This window comes from Phoxinus phoxinus (assembly GCF_949152265.1).
Source record: "Phoxinus phoxinus genome assembly, chromosome: 12".
NCBI classification, from domain to species: domain Eukaryota; kingdom Metazoa; phylum Chordata; class Actinopteri; order Cypriniformes; family Leuciscidae; genus Phoxinus; species Phoxinus phoxinus.
The window spans coordinates 15,843,121-15,866,256 of NC_136887.1; the positions used below are offsets into that span (position 1 = coordinate 15,843,121).

General features: G+C 37.7%; 2 protein-coding genes across 3 annotated transcripts in view; one reads left to right on the forward strand and one right to left on the reverse strand.

Moving 5' to 3' along the window:
• Nucleotides 1-19,656, reverse strand: part of fat2 (FAT atypical cadherin 2) — a 51,823-nt gene extending 32,167 nt beyond the window's left edge. Inside the window, exons 1-9 of the mRNA XM_079629952.1 lie at nt 19,436-19,656; nt 12,760-16,053; nt 12,001-12,312; nt 10,178-10,236; nt 6,182-6,493; nt 4,927-5,137; nt 1,027-1,166; nt 567-842; nt 14-224 (exon numbers count right to left, since the gene is read on the reverse strand). Of these exons, the coding sequence (XP_079486078.1) occupies nt 14-224; nt 567-842; nt 1,027-1,166; nt 4,927-5,137; nt 6,182-6,493; nt 10,178-10,236; nt 12,001-12,312; nt 12,760-16,024 (4,786 nt within the window). The 5' untranslated portion in view covers nt 16,025-16,053; nt 19,436-19,656. The remainder of the gene's footprint in view (nt 1-13; nt 225-566; nt 843-1,026; nt 1,167-4,926; nt 5,138-6,181; nt 6,494-10,177; nt 10,237-12,000; nt 12,313-12,759; nt 16,054-19,435) is intronic.
• The window catches only part of ccdc69 (coiled-coil domain containing 69), a 54,262-nt gene continuing 38,079 nt past the window's right edge, over nt 6,954-23,136 (forward strand). Inside the window, exons 1-2 of one of the 2 annotated variants that reach the window (XM_079629957.1) lie at nt 6,954-7,092; nt 10,214-10,353. In XM_079629957.1, the coding sequence (XP_079486083.1) occupies nt 10,276-10,353 (78 nt within the window). In that variant the 5' untranslated portion in view covers nt 6,954-7,092; nt 10,214-10,275. Of the gene's footprint in view, nt 7,093-10,207; nt 10,354-23,136 lie in introns of those variants that run through there. The other variant, XM_079629958.1, reaches the window with a different exon arrangement.

Here is a 23,136-nt window from a genome sequence, read left to right on the forward strand (position 1 = left end):
GCTAATGTCTTACCAGTGTGAAAGGAATAAACAATCTCTGCATTGCTCCCTGTATCCTTATCCAGGGCTTTGACTCTTAGCACTTCAATACCAGTGAGTGCCAGATTACTTATGGTGCCCTCATAATGAGTATTCAGAAAAGATGGGATGTGGTCATTACAGTCTTCTACATGCACAACAACCTTCGCAAAGTTCTTTTTTATTGGGATCTTGTCATCTCGTACCTGGAAAGATAAAGTACATGGGTCAATGTGTGTGGGGTACAAGAGTTAGGTAGATAACTTTTAACCACTGATGACCCTTTTAGTCAGGAATTTCTCGGGAATGTGGATTTATGGTTTTCCCCTGTGCTCTGACCCTTTCTATCTCATTATGCCTGGGACTCAAGATAATTATTCAAGATGATTTAACTGGACAAATAACAAAATGATTTGATGCCCATTTAATCAAAGTATAATTTTTGTCTGGCTTGTCTGAAATTGTAACAGATTGCTCTTGTCATTATTACTATTTACATAAGACCTTGAGATGAGAGTCTAGTTGAATCAAGTCAAGTGTCACTTTACCATCACAATCAGAGTATGAGTGGAGATGGTCTCATAGTCTAGCTCCTCTTTAATGACAAGCACGCCACTTCTTTGGTCCAGGTGAAAGTACTTGAGGCTGTCCGGGTTGAGGCTGCTGTGGATGGTGTAAAAGAGCCCACTGTTGGCATCTGCATCATGAGCACTAATGTGAAGGATCTCCTTCCATGGAGATGTGTCCTCTGGCACTCTTACTTCATAGAGGCTCTTCAAGAACATGGGTCGATGCTCATTTATATCCACTACTCGAATGTAGGCCTAAGAGAAGTAAGAGAAACCACCAAACTCTCAGCTGTCAATTGGCTTAAAGTGAGACACATAAAAATGCAGACCTAATAACAATGGTAAATCTTTCATTTCGCATTCTATATGCAGAGGTGCATTCTATGAATTTATTGACTATGCGCTCAATGTGTGATAGATTTGGCATGTGTGCTCATACTTGAGTGGTTATGGCCTGAAATCCATCTGTGACTCTGACTGTTAAGTTGTAATGAGATTTTCTGCCAGCATCCAGACGTCTAGCTTTCACAATGCTCCCTGTGTTCTTCTCAATGTAGAAGTCCTGCTCTTCATCACCACCTAAGACAAAATATTAGCTAGTGGTTAGATCAGTGGTTCTCAACATGGGTCAGAGGTTTGTTATCAACCAACCACACAAATGTACATAGGATAGCAAAATAAAAGCCTTGTGAAGCCTTCCTATGTATTTTATTCTTCAAAGAGCTTGCATCCAATCAATCTAGTATTTTGGTGCATAATCATCTGTTACTTCACCAACTGGTCGATTAAATAGTTAATGTTTGAATATAATGTTATATTAATATTACGGTATTTAAAACTAATGCATTTCAATATTCCATAATTACAATAACCCATGACAATAATGACTTATTACAATCTTTGCTTGTGGGTCTTTTCATTGCTTTGCCTCCAAATTAAATAGGTTTTGGGTGTATTCAGTACATTGAATTTCTGTAAACATGTCGCTTCTGGTTGCCTTTATTTAGGTTTACAAATATGGTTTGAGCCATAGAGTACATTACTGACTGCTAAGATCAATATCAATTCAATATTATAATAATATTAAGATTAATGCGTTTTAAAGTTTGATTTTAAGAGAAATGTGGTAACACTTTACGATAAGGGTGCACTAATAAGCATTAATTCATGCTTAACTAATGCACAGATGATACTGAATTATTGTATTACTAATGATTATCTAAGCTATTAATTACTGATTGCCTCATTAGCAACTAATGAAGAGTCTGTCTGGTTAATATATTAGTTCATATATGAATTGTTATTAATTAAATATATGTAATTGTGGATTAATTCCATAATCACTTATTTTATTAACTAATAGTGTTCATTAATTTGTTAATTACCACAATGAGCCTAATATGCATTAATACATTATTAATTACAACATTAGTAGTGTGTCAATTACTACAATTACAAGATGATGAGTTAATAATGATGTGCCTCAACAAGTAAAGTCACAACATAATGATTGTTAGCTAATGATTAATTAATAATTTTTATTAATAACTTTTAAGTTTATAAAAGCTGTTTATTAAACACTGGTTTCCAAAAACATTGTAGTAATTGACACACTACTAATGCTGCAATTAATAATGTATTAATGCATATTAGTTTACCTGTATTATCTGGAAGTTGAAATATAAGGCTTTGGCTCATTGTGGTAATTAACAAATTAATTAACACTATTAGTTAATAAAATAAGGTATTATGGAATTAATACACACTTACATATTTAATTAATAACAATTCATATATGAACTAATATATTAACCAGACAGACTCTTCATTAGTTGCTAATTAGGCAATCATTAATGAATAGCTTAGATAATCATTAGTAATGCATTAATTCAGTATTATCTGTGCATTAGTTAAGCATGAATTAATGCTTATTAGTGCACCCTTATTGTAAAGTGTTACCGAAATGTTGTTTACTTTACAATACTACTTTACTATTTTATTTCTGTTTCGGGTCACCACTCAGTGTCCAATATAAAATCGGCTGTGTTAGAAAAAACACTGGGCCAGAATAACATACTGTTTCACACATCTGATGGTTTACCGTCGACACCTCTGAGTGAACCTTTGTGGGTGAACCCGCATGGGTTCATCAGGGCTGAGTGAGTAACATGAAGTGTTATGACAGTAAGATTCAGGTGAAGTGTAATCCACATACAATCCTCAACAAGTCGCATTACCAGAATAATTACATGACTAACAACACCAACAACAACAACTAAAAAGCCTTGATGAAAAGTACAAGCATACTGTAGATTTCACATTTGAAAGTATGGGTGCCAATTACACAGTTGCTGTCTCTAGCACCCACATGAGTCTTTGTTGTTATGCCCATCCAGGTACAATAATGACAGAAAACAAGGCCACATCAAGAGGCCACTCCTGAGACACTGTTCATGACATCAGTACTATTGTTTAAGGGAAAACATTTGGCACACGACACGTATAAAAAAGGCCAGACGTCTTACTCAGTGGGGGCAAATACGTGCCTGCTTAAACAGTAGTAATAATAGTGTTTATTAAGCATTCCACCTATTGAAGGCTATCTGGTCCCATTTTAATACAACATTCATTTTAAGTGGCTCTTCACTATGTTTATTTCTAAATGTTACAAAGCAATCTTAAAATGGATATATCGTCATCTTTGCTGAAGGTCAACCATCTCTAATTTTGCCCTTGATGCAGACTTTGAGATAAATTCTGAAGAAAAACAAGATGTGTTGTTGCTTTCTTTTCTCTTTTTTCTTCTAAATCAATACACAATTGGCTTCTCAAGGGCTGAAAAGGCTGCTACAGTGAAACAATGCCTTCAAACTAAATGATAAAAAGTTAGGGTTGGGTGTAAAGTTAAAGGATAACTCTCGCCAAAATTGAACCCAGGCTATTTTTGTTAATTTACCCGAGTCAAACATTTGTGTAAAAGCATAATTAGAATGGAAACTCCACTTTTAAGTTTGACCGTATTTTCCATTTCGGTCAAAATGCCTTTTGAATGGGAGTGCAAGGGGCAATGAGAGCATCAAAATTGCTATTTTTAAAACACTAAGAAGGCTCGAAACAACATGAAACTGTGCTTGAAGTATTACCAGGGCCCCTACACATGAACTCGAGCATTGACAACATTGTTTGTGTACACAAAGTTTGCTAAAAAGAAAGGTTTTGTACGACTTTATTTTGCGAGTCCAAAATTTTCGCATGCGTTTTTTCGTATCCGTCATTCGGTGGCTCTGAATTGTCAAAACACCATTCAAATGCTTGGTACGGATGCGAAAAATGCATAAAATCTAATTTTATGACGGACGAAAGTTTCGGAGGCAGTGTGTAAAGCGTGATTGACATAACGTGAGGTTGTATTTATTTTTAACGCGCGAAAATTTCGGAGGCGAATTTCGGACTTTGTCTGGCTTAATTTAGAAATCTCCAAAGGTACAGAATTACATTAAAACTTATCAATCAAAGCACAAAGTGAATGACATTAAAGCATGTATAAGACCTAACATTAATAATCATCACAACATTATGCATGACAAATTCAGAGCAACATATAAGAGATCTGAACAGTACAGTATGTACAGAGTCTTTTTCATCAAATTGACCACAGTTATCTGGTTAAAATATAATGTGTTCGTATCTAAGAGTAAGATAACGCATTTAAATGAATGCAGGCCTCGCTGTCATTATATCATGTTAAGTAGAACCATGCTGAGATAAAACAAGTTCTGAATCCACAGGTGAACTTTCTTCCTTGATTCATTTTCCCTCCCTACTACAAATGCTTCTGATTAATTTCCACTGAAGCTCATTTCTCTCGGAGTGAGTCTGCAGGGCTGAAGGTAAGAATGTGGGGAGTAGAGTGAAGGTCAGGTTCAGCCCTTAACTGCAGGCGAATATGTGCTGCTTGCACAGGCACAGAGAGACTGATGGCAGCTCCTCTGGCGCTCTGGCTTGTCATCTGAAGAAATGTGTCACTGCTAAGATCTGCCTCCTGGCACAGATCTTATCACAGAGAGGGAAGCTACAGCATCACAGTGACACCCGACCCCCTACATGCTGTACTGTACCATGTGCCCATGACAGCTGTTTTTCTTTCTTTTTGCATTGCTATTTTATAAAACAGGAATGGGCCTACTCTACTGTAAAATCACATTTTTCCACTCTTTGTTTTAAACATAAACATCACTAAAAGTAGTTAGATTTATGCTTACCGTATTGACCGAGAATCTTGTTTATGTTAATTTACTGTAAAGAGCAATGGTGTGGTAAATGATAGAGCCTTGCTTACCGGTTATATCAAAAAAGTGCAGGCTCTTCGAGATCTCTGTTCGGATGATTCCCACCATGTCAGAGACTGGATCCGTCTCCATCACGACATAGTTGAAGGGCGGCTCATCAAAAGCCAGAACCTCAGAGCTGGACTCAGGTTGGGGCAGCCATTGAACATGCAGACGGGCCTTAGACATTCTTGGAGGGTTGCCTTGGTCTGTTGCTTGTATCTATGATAGTGAAGGAGAAAACAAAAGGTGAAAAAGTGAATTTTACCCCCTTTTATTGTAATTTATAACTAGATTTACTGGAATATATCATGTAATATTTGTTGGGCAACTATTTTGTTTATGTTTGTAGACTCGAGGTGAAAGTATTGTATATTGGTTCATTGGTCTACAAATTAAGTTTAGTATGGAGGTGTTATTATTTGATCTGCTATAGATAGAGGGAAATGAATAAGATATACGGAAATGAAAGTAGAAAAGAAAAGGGGAAAACATTTAAATGCGGGTGTATGTTTGTATCTATACATCTGTATTTATGTGAATGCATGGGTTTATGTGTACTGTAGGTAGATATATGATGTATGAAAAGATGTATGTATAAAAGAACTAAAGAAGAAACAAATTGTTTTGTATGTAACTAAAGGATAGACATAGAGAAAGGGGGTAGGACTTGAAAAGTTTGTTATGAACTTCTTCCTGCTCCTTTTTGAACATGGGAACTTCTAATTTGAATTACTTACAATAATTTTGGAAGATTGTGATGAGAAGTACATGACCTTATTTAGCTGCTATTTTGATTTTAAGTTTGTATATGTATGCATGTCTATATATATTTTTTTTTTGTTTTATAAATGTGTATGTGTATATATATATATATGTATGTGTATATATATGTATATGTATATATATTTTTGTTTTTGTTTTTACATGTTCAAAATAAACATCAACTACTAATAAAAAAAAAAAAGTAGACTGTTATACCAAATTAAATTACTTACTCAAATAAGTACTAAGGAAAATTCATTAACTATGTACTTACTATAGAGTTACGATTAGGGTTAGGGTTTAATTTAGGGTTAGTTACTTGTAATTATGCATGGTTTACTGTCATTACTATAGTAATTACATCTAGTAACATGTAACTATGTCCCCTTAAAATAAAGTGTTACCACAAATTGCACTGAATTTGCAAAAGTCACTTCTGAATTGAAACTAAATATTGTGAATCACACTGTTAAAGTTCACAGCCCTAGATTGCATCCATACCGTCAGAATACTGTAGTTGCCCCGAACAAAAACTCCTTTAGCTGTCACCACCCCGGTCCCGGGATGGATATCAAAACGATCGTCACTGCTGTCTTCCAGGCTGTACGTGATCATGCCATTGGGCCCCACATCGTCATCACGGGCCACCATCCTGTAGATGTCCTGAGACTCCTCCATGCTCTGCTGTTCAGGTAGTTTTATCTGGAAAAGCTTTTCACTGAACTGAGGACTATTATCGTTCTCATCCAAGACTTCGATGATTACGGTGGCAGTGGAGCTTAATGGAGGATCCCCTTCATCTGATACCATGACCTAAACAACGGCAGGTGTGGAAAACATCTTTAACATCATGTGTACACATCAAAACCATGTGTCAACTCTCAGAGTGTTAGGCATGGTTATGGATATGACAATGTAGATATGATTGGTCTTGGTGGAATAGATCAGCTGAGTATAGGGATGGGACGGTATGAAAATTTAATATCACGATTATAGTGACCAAAATTATCGTGATTATCAAATTTATCCCGGTTTTGTTAAAACGAGATGAAAGTGTTCAAAAAGAACTGATGCTCACACTGAAAACATTTTAACAAGTTGTATATTTGAAAATCAACAAACAACAAATAAAACAAGCAGCTCTGTGCACTTTTTTAAGCAAGAGTCTATTCTGTGGCATTTTCTTTCTTATAATGACCGCCGTCATAGCAACGTAGGCCTATTATAAGCGCGCGCTCTCGTTTTATTCAAGTAACGTTACAACTTGCCGTCTTGCGTCTCCGTTTTTGATTGTATTGAAAATGAAATCAGAGTTGATTTATTGTTTACAGAGATTGATAATATTGTTGTGATCATCTTGTCTGGACGATTGTTTTGTAACGTTACGCTGTACAAAATGGATTTATAAACGGGTAGGATTTAAAACATTAATCTCAATTCAATATGTCCCCGTAATTATGTGGTAAAAAAAAAGAAAAAAAAGAAGAATCGGTGTAATAGGTGTACAATGTATCTATACATTATTATCCCATAAATGGCACTCTTAATAATAGTCTTGTTTGCACTTGTTCGTCTTTGGCTCAAAGACACTGCTGCGAACTTTTCTTCGCGGAAGCTTCACGTTTATTTCAAGCGAGTGAGATAAAATATTTAAACTCAAAATAACATTTCGTGCCCAATTATTTCCCAGACGTAGATTTGGTATTGAAGTCATTAGCCTTGCGGTTCGCTATATGTTACAACAGTGGGTGATGGTCACACAAGACAACTCGGCAGATCTGAAGTGTTTCTATTGCAGCGACTTGTTGTTCTGCAGACAGGGTGACCATCCTCGACTAAGTTTCCCTCAGGACTTTTGTAAAAGCAAAAATATAACCACACCTCAGATTTGGTCCTCTTAAAAGGCTGAAATATCTACCCGAACACGGTCTACCGCCACTCCTTCACAAAAAAAAAAAAAAAAAAACATTGCGCGCAGCGCCTGCGTGAGTATGGGGAGGCTGCAGACCTGGAGCCGGTAGATATAGGACCCAAACAGTTTTACGCCCCTGACAGTTTTACGCCCCTGTTGTTCCTGATGCGTCCAGTAGGGGGAGACTGTACAGCGACACGAATTGAGGTATGTTTTAATCTTTTTTTTTATTTATTTATTTATTTATTTTGTAAAAACAAAATCAGACAAAATCAGACAAAAAAAAAACAAGGGGGGTATACGGACATCAGAAGAGATTGAATTAGGCTACACAAATCAATACAATATTACATTTTGTCAATAAAAAATGAAAGGTTCTTTACAACAGACTCAATGATATTATTTGTTTTAGAAACCTTTGAGTTTAAAGGTTTTGACATTGGGTGGTTCTGTCTTTATGCAGATGAAACTTGCCCAGAATTTACCAAAAAGTTCAGGACGATCTGGCTTAAATTTATCTTACCACGTATGTAGGACACTGTTTTGTAGCTGTATGACGTAGCTGTATGACGACCAATAGAGAATAGTACAGCAAATCGAGGATCCATATGATTACACGGTACTGTATGTCTAATGGTCTAAATATGGTTAATATCTAAATGTAACTTTATATAAATTCACAACAACATATTTCACTTAGTCTCCATATAAAAACATACGGTGTAGGCCTATAACTGCAGTAGGTCATATCATTACTTGTCATAACACGTAGTTGATCCAACTATGTGTATTTTTAATTTTTCAATTCACAAAAACAAAAGTCTTCTGTAGGCTGAGTGAAGAGAGTTAACACCGACTGAATATCTGCATCTATTTTTCTATTTTAATCCGTGCAGATCTACACTGTAGCGTTTATATTTAAATGAACAAAAAACACAAAATTGTTAAGTCTATGAACGGGTTATTAATGAGTTAGCGTCGATTTAATGATGTTATTTCGCAGTATATCTCCCTACTGGACGCATCAGGAACAACAGGGGCGTAAAACTGCCAGGGGCGTAAAACTGTTTGGGTCCTATATCTACCGGCTCCAGGTCTGCAGCCTCCCCATATAGCCTGCGTCAGACTGTTGCTGGCTGGACAGGATTTATTTAGGCTACAGTGAGTTAATTAAAATCACGATAATCAAACACGGTTTTAATGATAATTCAATTTTAAACGATAATACTAACCGTCAGTAGCTACATTGCATCGTGGTTTATCGTGAAACCGGTAATCGTCCCATCCCTAGCTGAGTAGGCTACTGACTTGTCAATACATACACAACACGCTGCTGTGAACAAGTAAGACATACTACTGCTGCACAAATAGCATACAGGTGGAGCTGGTGAAGATGGAGGGTTTCTTAAAGTGCGCTGCAAATGCTATAAGTATAAGCTTCAAGTATTTTAGCTGTTGAGAACGAAAAGGACCTATCAGTCTGTGTCATTTGTTTCATGACAGAACTTTTCTTTTTAATAATTTGTCTTTTAAATAAACAACAGTTTCACTGTGCATTTAACTCTTTGTTGCATGCATTGTGAAATTAAAAGTGTTTTATTGCTCCTTACTAAAATCAAAAACAAGGGGAGAGGTACATTTAGGTAAGTGTATGAAAAAGGAATCAATCACAAAACTGGCTATTAGGTTAGCTTAATTCAATTTGACTTAAACTTTAAGTTAATACTAAAAACTAGGATATTTAATGAAGCACAATACAACAGTCTAAATATTGAGAATATATAGTGTCAGCATTCATTGCATCCACAGCACCATTGTGCTTTTTGTTTATCTGATTTGTATCGGCCTAAGAATGTTTTCTGAGGGAAGCTCTCCAGAGCAAACATTTGTAACCTCCATGGCAGAAATATCTTTTTTAGAATGACCACAGAATATAGTGTAAGAAAAAGTTATTTGTTTATTCAAAGTCACCCCTCAAATTATTAACTATTGTACTGTCCGCCTATATGCATCATGTACTTCATCCAAAATTGAATACTGTTATGTTTTATAGGACAAACTCTGAATAATCTTCATGAATGTCTTTTCCATAGTAAAACAGTGCTGTATCAAATTAACCATGATTCAAATCATTCATGTTTGATTTGTGAACCAGATCAACCAGTTTGTCGGAAAGAACTGATTCTTTTTCAAATTGGATGGATCTGGTTCACTGATTCAACAACGACTCAGTGATTTGGTCACATTGGATCTCAAGTTAACAGCACTTTAGTGGAGATCATTATGAGTGAATAATTTTACAAACTCAAAGCTTTTGCATGGCTTCAGAAGACTTGAAATAAGTCAATCACATAGTGTTTTTTTTTTTGTGTGTGTTTTTTTTAGCTCAGTGACACTATGAATTGTTATATGGCAAAGACATACCTGAAGGTTTTTCAAAATTACACAGAAAAAAATAACAGTTTGAAATGACATGGGATGCACAAACTAGATACAAACAGCAACATGTTCTCAGCAATCAGCCAGAGAAAGGCTCAGGCCTGAGGTTCGTGACCTAGCAAACAGAAAGGAGCAAGTGAACCAACCTCAATGATATGCTCTGCTTTTTGTTCCCGGTCCAGAGCAGCAAGGGTGCTGATCACACCTAAACAAACACACAGAGGAAGAACAGACAGGCTGATCAATGCCACCGGCCTCAGATGGATGGCACACCTGTTCGTTCACCCCAGGCTGCCCATTTTACTCTCCCTTCTTCTCACAGGTTTGTTTTTCAAGCTTTATTTGTTTTGTTCCACAGTTTATATTAGGTCAACCTGTGGTATACAAGCCGTGGGAACAACGGTAATTTTTCACATCCGCATCAATGAGGACTTAGCAATCGTACTAAAAGACCAGACTTTCCAGTTGCCAAGAAACTGACAGAAAATGAGCCACGGCTTAAGAACCAATGCGGTTGAGAAGTGCAAAAAGCAGTATTGTGAATTAGTACAAGAGGTTCTCAGACACAACACTTTTTACAACTGAGTGTTATAGGGGCTTGGTTAAGTGCGCTTCATGCCTCAACAGCTAACTTCAGGCTAAGAGTGGACAAAATGCACTAGTGACAGTGGTTTACCACCACTGCAATAAACACTTGAGAGTGTCATTTCAGTGGAAGAGACCTGGCAGGGACACACAGCATCTATCAACCTGTGTAGCACTCAAAACAATCCCTGCTGGGCTTTTATGACAGCCTGTATTTAGGCAGGTGATCCTGAAAGTGTGGTTTTGGCATTAATGCCCACCTGTGGAAAGTCTGCCCTATCGTGCATGGGACAATGGACAAATGCATGGATTTAAAAACGTTTATAGTGCTGTTAGCATTCAAAATATTACAAAGCAACCCTTTTTGTCTCTATTCTCGTGTCTTAATCTCCCCTAGAGCATTTGGCATTTGATAATGTAAACTCTGTTCCCAACCCACCCAAGAATTATGTGTCTTACTTACTTATTCACACTAGAAATGGTTCATATCTAATAAATTCTACGGTTTTGTGGTGTTAAGCTGTTGAGGCTGTTAGCTTAGTCAGTATTCATTCTAGTGATTAGTCATCTCAAGCCGTCCTGTCCTGACAAAAACTCTTGAGAACTCTAGTCCCTTTAGCCCTGGGAGAAAGAGGCAAAACCGCACTGAAGGGGTATTTCTTGCAGTCTTGAGATGTAGCACAGATTATATTACACTTTTATATTAATTTAGCATTCTCCTTGATCCTCCTGCACTATACAGTACACGCATGCAATATTTAAGGAGCTCTGTCTCTTTTAAGAGTAATGGTTCATAACTTCATACTAAAAGAAGTTTTCACCTCAAACTTCCAGCCAAACCCATTAGCCCTTTAACAATGGAAATGAGAGCTCATCTAAAAAAAAAAAATGACTGGTATAAAACATCTACAAGTAAGCATTTCAGTGTGATAGATCCTTCATATAATACAACCCAACCCCCTGTCTTCTTTGCAATCCTAGTCTATTAGCTCAGGGTGCGGCAGATGAAACAACAAAAAGACTAGACTTAGTCAAGACAAGTGCAAGCTTGCAACGCTGGTTAATGCGGTTCTAATTTTCATAGTTACTGTTCAAAGGCTAGGTTAAGCTGCTGCAAAAGGGTCAGATGTGTTGTTTTTTGTGATTGTGTGACTCTGTGGGCCTGCTAAACAACTATCCTCACCCTTGACACAAAATGACACACTGATCACAGTATTCACAGTAATTAGAGGTCCTATTCACAAGGCATACCACCTTTATGTAAAACGTGTGCCTAGACATGTTTAATCGATCCATCAAATGTTGCATTATCGCATGATATGAATCACCAACGTCAAAACTGATGAACAACTTTCTGACAGGCCATTTGAAGCATAAAGTTTACCTGTTTTTGTGTCTATGGTGAAATATATGCGTTGAGAATCAAGGATCTGGAAAACAAGCTTCCCCTCAGAGGACTTGTCCATGTCTGTGGCAGATACTTTCAGCACAGATTTGTCCTTTGGCAAATTTTCTTGTATTGAGCCAAAGTAGACAGGCTGGGACAGCTCAGGGGGATTGTCATTGATATCCAAAACTTCAATGTAGACCTCAGTCCAGGATACCAGTGGTACAGTGCCCAGATCTTTTGCATAAACTGTCAGCCAATAGTGTGGCACAGCCTCACGATCCATAAGGCCTGCCGTCCGAATAACACCTGCAAAATTAAATGATCCGGAATCACCAAGCAATAACAACAGCAATATACTGCACTGCAACATTTAACATACAATGAACATACATAACAAGTAACAAATCTAATTTTAAATTCTGAAATCATAACCCAGTGTGCACAAGTATTGCTAAACTCAACCCAATAATTATGTATTCAAAGAAAAATAGGTGCATGTAATGTAACAGATGTAAGCAGCGGCTTTTGAAATTATTCAAAAATTTCAACATATGCAGAAGAAAGCCATGTATCACATTGTCTTTATGTTTGGTATGCCTAATGACTGATCTCTAAATGTTTGAACATGCAGTGTTGACACAAAATGCTGAAGGCAGGTACTGTAAAAGAAAAGGTCAGTCATATCCATGAGGTATTTTCCTATCTAGGTAAATCATGTGAGACAAACTTGAAATATTGTAATCACAAACATACCTGTTTCTTCATCAATCGTGAAGACGCCAAGCCCTGAACCATCATGGATGTAGTATCTGACTACTCCATCTTGTCCTAGGTCGTTATCTACAGCCGTTAGTGTCAAGACTGAAGTTCCTATTTTAGCATCCTCCATAACGGCTGCGTTATGCACAAAAAGAGTGAAGAGAGGCCGGTTCAGGTTTTCGTTGACATCTAACACTTCAACCTCAATGAAACATGAAGACGATAAAGACCGTGGCTTTCCATGGTCTACGGCTCGAACAGTTAGATTATAAGACTGCTGCCTTTCAAAGTCCAGTTCACTCTCCAGAGTCAAGCAGCCTGTGGATGTATCCAGGAAAAACGTCCCTGCTTCACTGTTTTTTAGGTTGTAGCTTATGAGACCTCCGCTCTCCAGATCAAAATCAAAGCTTTCAACCCATAACAGCACTGTGCCTGGAGGAACGTCCTCGGGAACTTTGATCCTGTAGATTGTGGGTACAAACTTTGGAGGATTGTCATTGATGTCCTCCAGTACAACCACCAGATCTACAAATGAGAATAGTTGTGTGTCCAGTTTGGCTTGATCTCTGGCTTCAATTGTCAGGTCATATCTACTAAATGTCTCTCTGTCTAAAGGCCCAGTTACCTTCACCACCCCTGTAACTTCATCAATTTTGAACAAATCGGTAAAGGTTAACAATGAAAATTTAAATGCTCCATTGTCATCCAAGTCAAAATCGACTGCATTGACTTTGAAGATACTTTTGTCAACCTCTGTGTTTTCTGGGATGTTCACAACATATCTTGGCTGAGAAAATAATGGAGGATTATCATTTGCATCAAGAATATTCACAGCAAACAACTTCCACGTAGAGATTTGTGGAGATCCCAGGTCATACACAGTTATGTTGAGAATGTAAAACTCTTTTTGCTCTCTGTCCAAAGCACTGATAACCTTGAGGTCTCCTGTGTTCATGTCGATAGTAAAACATCCATCCTCATTTCCGTTGGAAATTGCATAGACAAGCTTTCCGTTAAAGCCTGAGTCATTATCAGTGGTATTAAACTTCAACACAGATCTATTGAGAGCAAAGTCTTCCCTGATTTCACAAGAACTCTTTGTGTCTATGAAAAACTTTGGAGAGTGCTGGTTAATTATATGAACATCTGAGATTGACTCATCTTCTTTGGCCATGAGAGATGGCTTAAATGACTCAATAAGCTTCTCTGTCAACTGCCTAGTAATTCCGGTCTCCTCGCAATATGTGGTGGCACCTTCGCCCTTGCCTGTGATATGTATGGTCACGGTATTGGGATCGGCACTATATTTGCCATCTGTTGCTGTTATTTTAAGTATATATAAATGATTATCTGTGTCTTCATAATTTGAGGGAATTTGCCTTGAAAGTTTAATGGTGCCAGAAACAGGGTCAATTGCAAACAGTCCGTCGTCATTCCCAGATTCTATCCTGTATTTGATCTGCTGCAGCTCATCCAGATCGAGTGCTGACATCTCTGTAATACTCTGCCCCACAGGAAAGTGTCGGGGGATGGAGGCATTGCACGCCACCCGCTCAAACACTGGAGCGTTGTCGTTGATGTTGGTCATGGTGATGGTTGCAGAGCATTCGCTCACTCTGTTAAAAGGGCTGCCGCTATCAGAGGCCCATATTCTCAAGTGGTACCATCTCTTCATGAGCTCATAATCAAACTCCTGAGAGGTCGAAATCACACCAGTCAGTGGGTCTATACTGAAAGGAACGGGACCTGTGTTTGCTATAGCGTAGGTCACAAAACCATTGTTATCTTTGTCCACATCAATAGCAGAGACAGCTAAGATGCTTGTTCCGATTGGGACATTTTCAGGCAGAGAAGCCTGGTATGAAGGCAATGTGAACCTAGGGGCATTATCGTTTTCATCAATTATATCCACAACGACACGGGTAACCGCTTCTCCATCATTTGCTGTAACATCAAACTCATAATGAGAGTGCTTTTCAAAATCAAGTAACTGAGAAGTTACAATTACACCAGTTTTGGCACTGATATTGAATTTATAGCTGTCTGTGTTTTCTTTGATGCTGAAGGTAGTATTTTTGAAACTCAAACCTACAGAAACTTTAACTACATGACTTTTCGGTGGGGAAAATTCACTGAGGGTGACGTGGTAGAGTTCTTGTTCAAATGTCAAGGGTTTAACGTGAGTAGGAGGAGGGAAATGCACAGTTTGTATTGGTGTTTGCAATACAACACTTCGGTTACTTCTGTCTTTGGCCTGCAGGGAGATGTTTAGTCCAAATGGGTTTTGTGACCAGTCAATCCATTTTGTTGAGACAAGCTGAAAGCCACCATCATGCAACGTTGATGGAATAATCTGAAAGCTCTTTAGTGGATCCCCTTCAACTATACTTAAAGACGCCACTTTCTCTTTCTCCTTGGGTTCCATCTTGATGTTCACACTTATTTTGTCGTCATCCGTTTGCGGACTAACTGCACTAGTGGGTGCAATGAGGGTAAAGTTTTCTGTCACCTTTTGTATGGTCACAACAACCGTTGCAACATTTCCAAACTTCTGCACACCAGAAATTTTCTTTGTCCTGTCCTCTGCCAGCACTGTAAGTTCATACCGGTCTCTCTGACTGGTGTCAAGTCTCTTGACAAGTATAACGGTCCCTGTGAAAGGATCAACGGCAAATGGGTGTGATCTAGTGGTGAATGAGTAATAAAAGTCTGCATTGCTGCCAATATCAGCATCTGTTGCAGTCACTCTCACCAGGCTTGACTTGATCGGCGTGTCCTCTTTGATTAGCACATGATAAGAGGCAGGGTAAAAGAGTGGTTTCAGATCATTTGTGTCAAGCACCTGGATCAATACCTTTGTTCTAGCTCGGTTCTCATAGGTCCTTTCTGTAGCCTCAACGGTGAGAGTGTAAATGTCTCGTACCTCTCTGTTCAGCACAGCTGAGTTACTGCTTCTGGTTTTGATTCTCAGAAAGCAGAAATCTCCAACGGTTTCCTCCTCGGCTTTGAAAAGGCCATCATCATCACCAGAGACAACCTTGTACTTGATGTCCCAGAATGTATCAGATAGTATGATGCCCACTCGGACTGGGCTCTCCACATAGGTCCTGGGCGCAGAATTCTCATAAATACTTGCATTATACAAATGATTGGTGAACCTCAGCAGAGAGTTGTCTTTAACCAGGCTCCCCTGACATCTGGTTAACATTCCTAGGACTGCTATGACAGTGAGAATTATGGCTGTGTCTGTGAAAGCCATTCTCACCGTCTCAACATGGACCCGCAGACCTGAAGAGAAGGAAGAACAATTGACAATTTTTTCTGACAAGTAGACCATGCAGTGCCAATACATGCTCTTACAATGAGCTGATATGACAAAGTAATATTGCAATTACCATTATTTAAACGCATACTAAAACCTGAAAGCACAAAACAGGCATGCATACACACCCGCTTATCTCATTGTCCGTTTCACCTAGTAAAAAACCATAGTCAGGTATTTTTTTTCTCTGGTTTTGACATGTCTTGACTAGCTACATTACATTGTTTAACCGTGAGAAGAGCACTAGAACTCTTTAAACCAGGTGATACATTTTCACATGGTAGGCCAGTCTTTTTGAACTAAGTCAACTATAATAAGCATATGGAAATGGGACATGTAACCCATTAAGTGCACTGGAACGCTATTGAAAGCAGGCCTTTGGGGGGGGGGGGGGGGGGGGGTCTGACATTGATCTCCCCCTCCTTACCCTCTCGTTCAACTAAATATTTCAAAAATAAATTATTCACCGTTAAAATATCTTTATTAAAAACTAAAAGCAAAAGTTAATTTGTTGCCATGTTTATTTTAGTTTAGTTTTAGAGTAATTTCAACTTCAGTTAAGTTTTTTGTACTTAGTTTATTTTCAGCTTTTTACAGTTAAATTAGATTTAACTTTTATTTCAAATAACTAAAATATTTTAATTTATAATCACACTGACTGAAAGTATACTTTCAGAGGGGCCAAATATTGTTTCACTAACTCACAAAAACCTTGTTATGCCCATGATTTAACTACAACTGCACTTGTGTTTGGCAACAGATAAAAAAAGGAAACTGTAAAGAAGTTTGCAAAAAAAAAGGCAAGCAGAGCTATTTAATGCATATTACTATCTGCAAGTCTGCTGGACAATTATGTAAATGTATGATAACAGTTTTAACTGCCATAAATCTCTCTATATGGGGGTGGGGGGATATGGAGCAATATTTCCTGGAATGCACTGTGAGATAGAGGCACTGACAAATAATAATCTGTGCCATACTGGTTAAACCTAAAACTGATAAGGAAACCTAGTGTTTCTGCGTGGGTACGTTTCAGAAACAATTTTTTTTAACTCTTCTGAAATCAAACCGGTAACAAGTTGTGAAATCCCTCAGGCTGAGTCTGTTAGCAGTAGGATGTGCCATGTTCTGCCCTCCAGCCTACACTCTCACAGCTACCTGCCGCCACACGCTCACACAGGCAACACACACTCGGATCATGTTTCACTATCAGTCCTCACTTTGCCAGTTTTGTTAGATGTAATGACATTTAAGGATACTCTGAACAGTTGAGCATGCTATCACTCTTTTAATATTTATGTGTAGTAATAAGTCAAATTGAAGTGTAGCAAGCAACAAGAGTCAAGAAAGTCACATCAAAGCAAACTGTAGCATAGCGTTTAAAACGTACTACTGTAAACCACTAGTAAGCCAACAAACTGCACTATTGTGAATATTGCAATTTTTCACTTTCTTTTTAACAAACTCTACAGGATTTACTTTCACCTGCACATGTTTAATGCTTTGTGGTGCATGGGTTACTAAAGGATTACATTGGCTCTTGCTGTAGGTTTATTGTTTGCAAAAGTTGTGGCCAGAGCCAAGCATCAACATGCCCATGGATGCGTAATTTTAAACAGAGCAGCTATTTCAACTGCGCTGAAGCATTACGGATGACGTTGAATACAACGTCTTCACAAAATACTTTGGAATAAGAACTGCCTGCTAATAAGATTATGACAAATGCAGTTGTTTAAAGTGAAGCATCCAGTGCATACCTGTGTATTTTCTACTGTATAGGAGATTAAATATTAAATTCTAAAAGTTTGACAACATTTTTGTGTGTTTTCCCTATCTGTCTATGTAAATGGGCATGCGGACCTCACAGAAATTCCCTCGTGTCCACACCTAGTGCCACAGGGAGGCAATTATCTAAATTACTAGGGGGGGCTTCAGAGAATGGATAGTTTAGACAAATGGCTTAATCCCAGTTTACTTGGCCCTGGACACTTAAAGCGTTGGTTCACCCAAAAAAAGTAATTCTGTCATCATTTATTCACCCTCATGTCTTTCCAAACCTGTAAGATCTTGGGAACATGCACAAATTAAAATATATCAAAATTTCAATCAGAGAGATTACTGTCCCTCCATTGACAGTCCACACAACTACCACTTTGACGCTTCAAGAAGTTCATTAAGATCACTTTATACACTGAACATATTTAATTTAGGCTTTTATTCACATATAATCATTTGTCAACTCACACATCAGTTGTAGTAACCAATGAGGTTCATTCTTGTGCGTTAAAGCAAGTGCGGTTGAGCTTATGTTTATGTTCGCTGATCAATGTTTATATGTGAATAAAAGCCTAAATTCAATCTGTTCATCATATAAAGCGATCAAGTCTCTTCAGAAAATTTTGACTAAACCGCTCAATTCATTATGGATTAGTTTTACGATTTCTTTATGAACTTTTTTGAAGTGTAGTTTGAAGTGGTAGCTGCATATCTGTCTATGGAGGGACAGAAAGCTCTCAGATTTCATAAAAAACATGTGTCATTTGTGTCTGAAGATGAACGAAAGTCTTACGGGTTTGGAACGACAAGAGGGTGAGTAAATGATGACAGAATTTTCATTTTTGGGTGAACCTTTAAGGGGACCCTTGTCATCGTCAAGATGTCCACCTTCATGCATCACCACCTTCTTATCATGTGTGATACCACAAAATATTCAATATGTAATAAACTCAATGTTAAATATATAATCTCTAATGACCACGCCATGTTAACAGCCCTTGATGGATCAGATGGTAAATTTCTAGGTATTTAGAAAGAAATAGAATTTAATTTTGAATGAGATTACATATAGGCCCCAGCAATAAAGTGTTCAGAAGAGAGGTCATGTTGTAATTGTCAAGTCAAAGATTTGAATTAATAATAATATTTTATATTATTAATATTATACCAGGATATTGGTGTGTCAACTAAAAAACTGACAATCGTCTTACTATTGTCATTAAAAACATACAGAGACCTGTGAAGTACACTTGCACAGTCTTCTTCACATTAGTAATTAGCACCAGCTTTCTTGATACCAGGAACTATATATAACAAATATTTATATCTGCATTTAGAAATAGAAAAATTGAGTAACAAGGAGTTACTGTACTGTAACACTTCTAACAGCTTGACTGTAGCTCAAATAAATGCTTACCACAGCAAAATAACAAGATATAAAATCCCACAAAGCATCATTAACACACTTTTGGATATTCACATGTGTAGATTGTGTGCTAAAATCAACTGACAGAAACGAGGCAAAGAAGTTTAGCAAACTGACACCGCATGTCTGACATCTCAGAAACTCACCTGAGGTCCTCGACTGCCGCTATACATAAAACTTTTCCCAAAGTCCTCACACCTTTGTATTCCAGTGCGGAAATAAAACGAATCGCTTTTCATCCATAATGAACACTAAGATTCTGCCAGAAAAGCAAGTGTTGACGGTTTCAGCTAATGTACCATGTTCAAGAGAGTAGTTGAGACACCTTACTCCCTGAGGAATCAGGTTGATCTTCTCCTCCCCAATCCTGATGACATTGTCCCTCCCTCTAAAAACCCTCCCCCTCTCCCTAAACTCAGCCCAACACCCACAAACCATCAGCCGGGCACACAGATTGGGGGCGTTTTTACCCTTTCTCTCTCTGTCTATCTTTCTGTTTGTTTTAGGCTTTGGGTGAGGTAGCTCAAAATTTTACACAAAGTTAAAATAGTCCTGTTCAAAAGTAAATACACACCTCACAGGTTTCATATTGCTCTAATAGCGTGTAACACTCTGCCTTGTGGTAGATAGATGAAGTCACCTCAATGCTTTTGAAGATTGTGAACAAAATATTGAAACAGACTTAAGAAAATTAGCGTCTGATTAACTCACGAAAGCAAAACATAAAAGCATTTCAACAGATACCAGAAGGTAATTATCTATTATCAGTGCTAGCGCTACTGCTAACAGCCTGAGGTGCATAGTCTTTGTTTGACTGTTATGTAAACAGAGATCACGTTCACACTATAGTGTAATGCATATCATGTTGAGACACAAGGTGATCAGCATTTCTTTAGCAGTTTCCCAATTAAAAGTTCTCCACAGTCACCTTATGATGAAGACACAAAATGGCTTCGGAACTGTACATTGAGGTACGTCCAGATACCCACCAGTGATGATGTAAACAGACCCCACACTCGGTGCCAAGACCTGCCATGGAGTGAGAGAGGATGAGCACATGGAGCAGGCATGGCCCACAAATAAGACTCAACAGACGGTGGGCACCGGGCCACTGGCAGCAGGTGGACTTTGACGAAGTGCACTTTGAGGATGAAGTGAAAAATGTGCAACCCTAAGGGCATTAATGAAAGATGCCACATGCGTCTCTATTTCACAATGCTGCTTATACGGACAGTTTTATGAGTGGATTACGACCATGTTTATATCTGTAATTTGTAACATCCTGTCCTTCAAGATCTTGCGCACTGACATGATTTCACACCATATCTTGATAATGGATCAATCATCACTTACAAAAATGCAAGGAAGGAAACCAAACCACTTAATCCTAAGGATTCACAAACTAAAAGATATGAAGCATTTCTTGGCACAGCCTTAGAGCGAAGTGTTCCCTCTCAGTCAGCAATATAAGCAGTCTCATCTGTGTTTGACAGGCACCCATGGCTTGAGTGACAGCTCTGTTTTATCTGTGTCCTCTTTCTTTCCTCTTAGATAATGCGTTGACCTTCCTCATTGTGAGCTTCTTTGATTCTTTAAGTCTTCATTTGCCTTGGATTTGCATTAACCGTCAGAGGGTTGCGAGACAGTGAAACAGTGCTCTTGTGAAAAGTGTTCTTGTGTTCACTGCAGCCTCGCTTCTAAAACTCTGTCAACTTTAATTAAGTTGTTGTACTCAGTCAAGCTGTGAATATTTAAATTAAGTCACTGTCAGTCTTTCCAGACTTGGTGTAAATGAGCAGCATTTAAAAAACTAAAAATAAATTAATAAAATGCTGATTCAGGAGTTATGCTGAACAGCCCCATGCAAGGTAATGTGCAAATGATTGGCTATCGGCAGACACAAAATAGTTCTTAGTGAATTTCTCCATGATATATTGTTTGTATATTTATGTGGTAATGTTATTTTATTTTGAATAAAATTGAAAGTACTTTGAACCAAACTGATTTAAGTTTGAATTTTATATTAACAAATTGAAATATAATACAGAATTTTGATGCACCACATTAATTAAAAAGAATATTAATGCACATATAGTTACATAATGAGAATAGCAGACCACATTTGTTACTTCCTGGAAACGTAAATTATAACGCAAACAACAATAACACTAATAATAAAAAGACAAATTATAATGAGGAGCATTTGTTATTTATATATATATATATACATATATAGCCTAATTATATATATATTTTTTTATTATTATTATTTTTACAATGAACCAACAAACAGCAGGTGAGAGATTTTTTGTAAACTGGAGTCTAATTTGCCATCTTCCCAGCAACCAATGGGGTTTCTCAATTTCTCAATCTCAATAAAAAAAAAAAGACCCATGTGACTGGTTTTGTGGTCCAGGGTCACATATGGTTGCATTGTTTGATCATTTGCCAGTCATGTATTTTCCTTACTGTATAGCTTTGTAGATAGAGCAGAAAATAAGAACAATTCAAGACTGAAGGGAACAACTTGCACAACTCTTTTTCTTCGAGGCTACTTGTCATTTTAAGTTGCTAAAAATAATGAGTTAATGGAATTAAAATTTCAAACATTCATGCAAACTATAGACTTCATTGTGTTTACACGACCTATAGCAAACAAATGTCCAGGAATAAGCTTCAGATACTCACCTTTGCAGGGTTCTGAGTAATATCAAACATGACTAATGTGGAGAGGAAGTACTATAAACCACTGTTCACATTTACTGGCTTTCAGACAGACCTAGTCATTTGTCTGTCAAAGTAAGGAGCAGATGAATGACTGAAATACACAACTGCCTCCACCTTGTAAACAGTATTCTGCACTCACTGACCACATGGCTGTCAGGAGACTCTTCAGCGATGTTGACACAGTGCTGATGACTGCTGGGAAAGTGCAGATATCGAAGATATCTGTGAAGAATCTTTATACAGGTCTTTTCTATACAGCAACAGTGATCAAAAAGGCTCTAAAATGGACAAATGATGTAGTCTATATGGCTGTTTCCATCCAGTTTTGGGATATCGCGATAAACAATTCTGCACTGAAATGCTAAGATGTGAATCAAAATGTAAAAAACAGGCATAAAAAACGTATTTGCTAAGTTGAGGCAAATAATTTTTTTATCCTGTAAGAAGACATAAATTGCATAAACTGCTATAGGAACACATTTACTGGATAAATCCCTCAATGCGCGACAGAGGATGTGATTGGGTAACTGGACTAACCAGCAGAATAATTTCATTGCATTGCATCTCAAATGTAGATTTGGTCATTCTGAAGTGCCTGAGATAAAGTTTGTTATCACAATGTTTGGGTATAATCCCCTCCCAGAACTATCTCATTCCCGATTACATTCCCAAACACCAGGCACCCGCATCCGAACGCAAGATAACATGGCAGTTATTGCATTTCGTCTGCACGCTCTGAGGAGCAAGTCATTTATGATGTATATATGAAAAAATTGTTTCCCCGATTGCAGAAACCATTTTTATTACAGATATTGTGTGCAAATTTCCCAGGAATTTTTTTTTTTTCTCTTGAACACATTAGGTGGAAATTCGCAAATCTGGGATATTACAATTTTGCGCACAATTTAAACTCACACCTTTGGATGGAAACATAGCTACTTGTGTGTTATATTCTAAGTCTTGTGAAGCCGTACGAAAATATACTCCAACTCTAATGACAGAACTGTTCTTGTAAAGTCCCTGTAAAGTAGGGCTGTAAACGATTAATCGCGATTAATCGCATCCAAAATAAAAGTTTGTGTTTACATAATATATGTGTGTGTATTGTGTATAATTATTG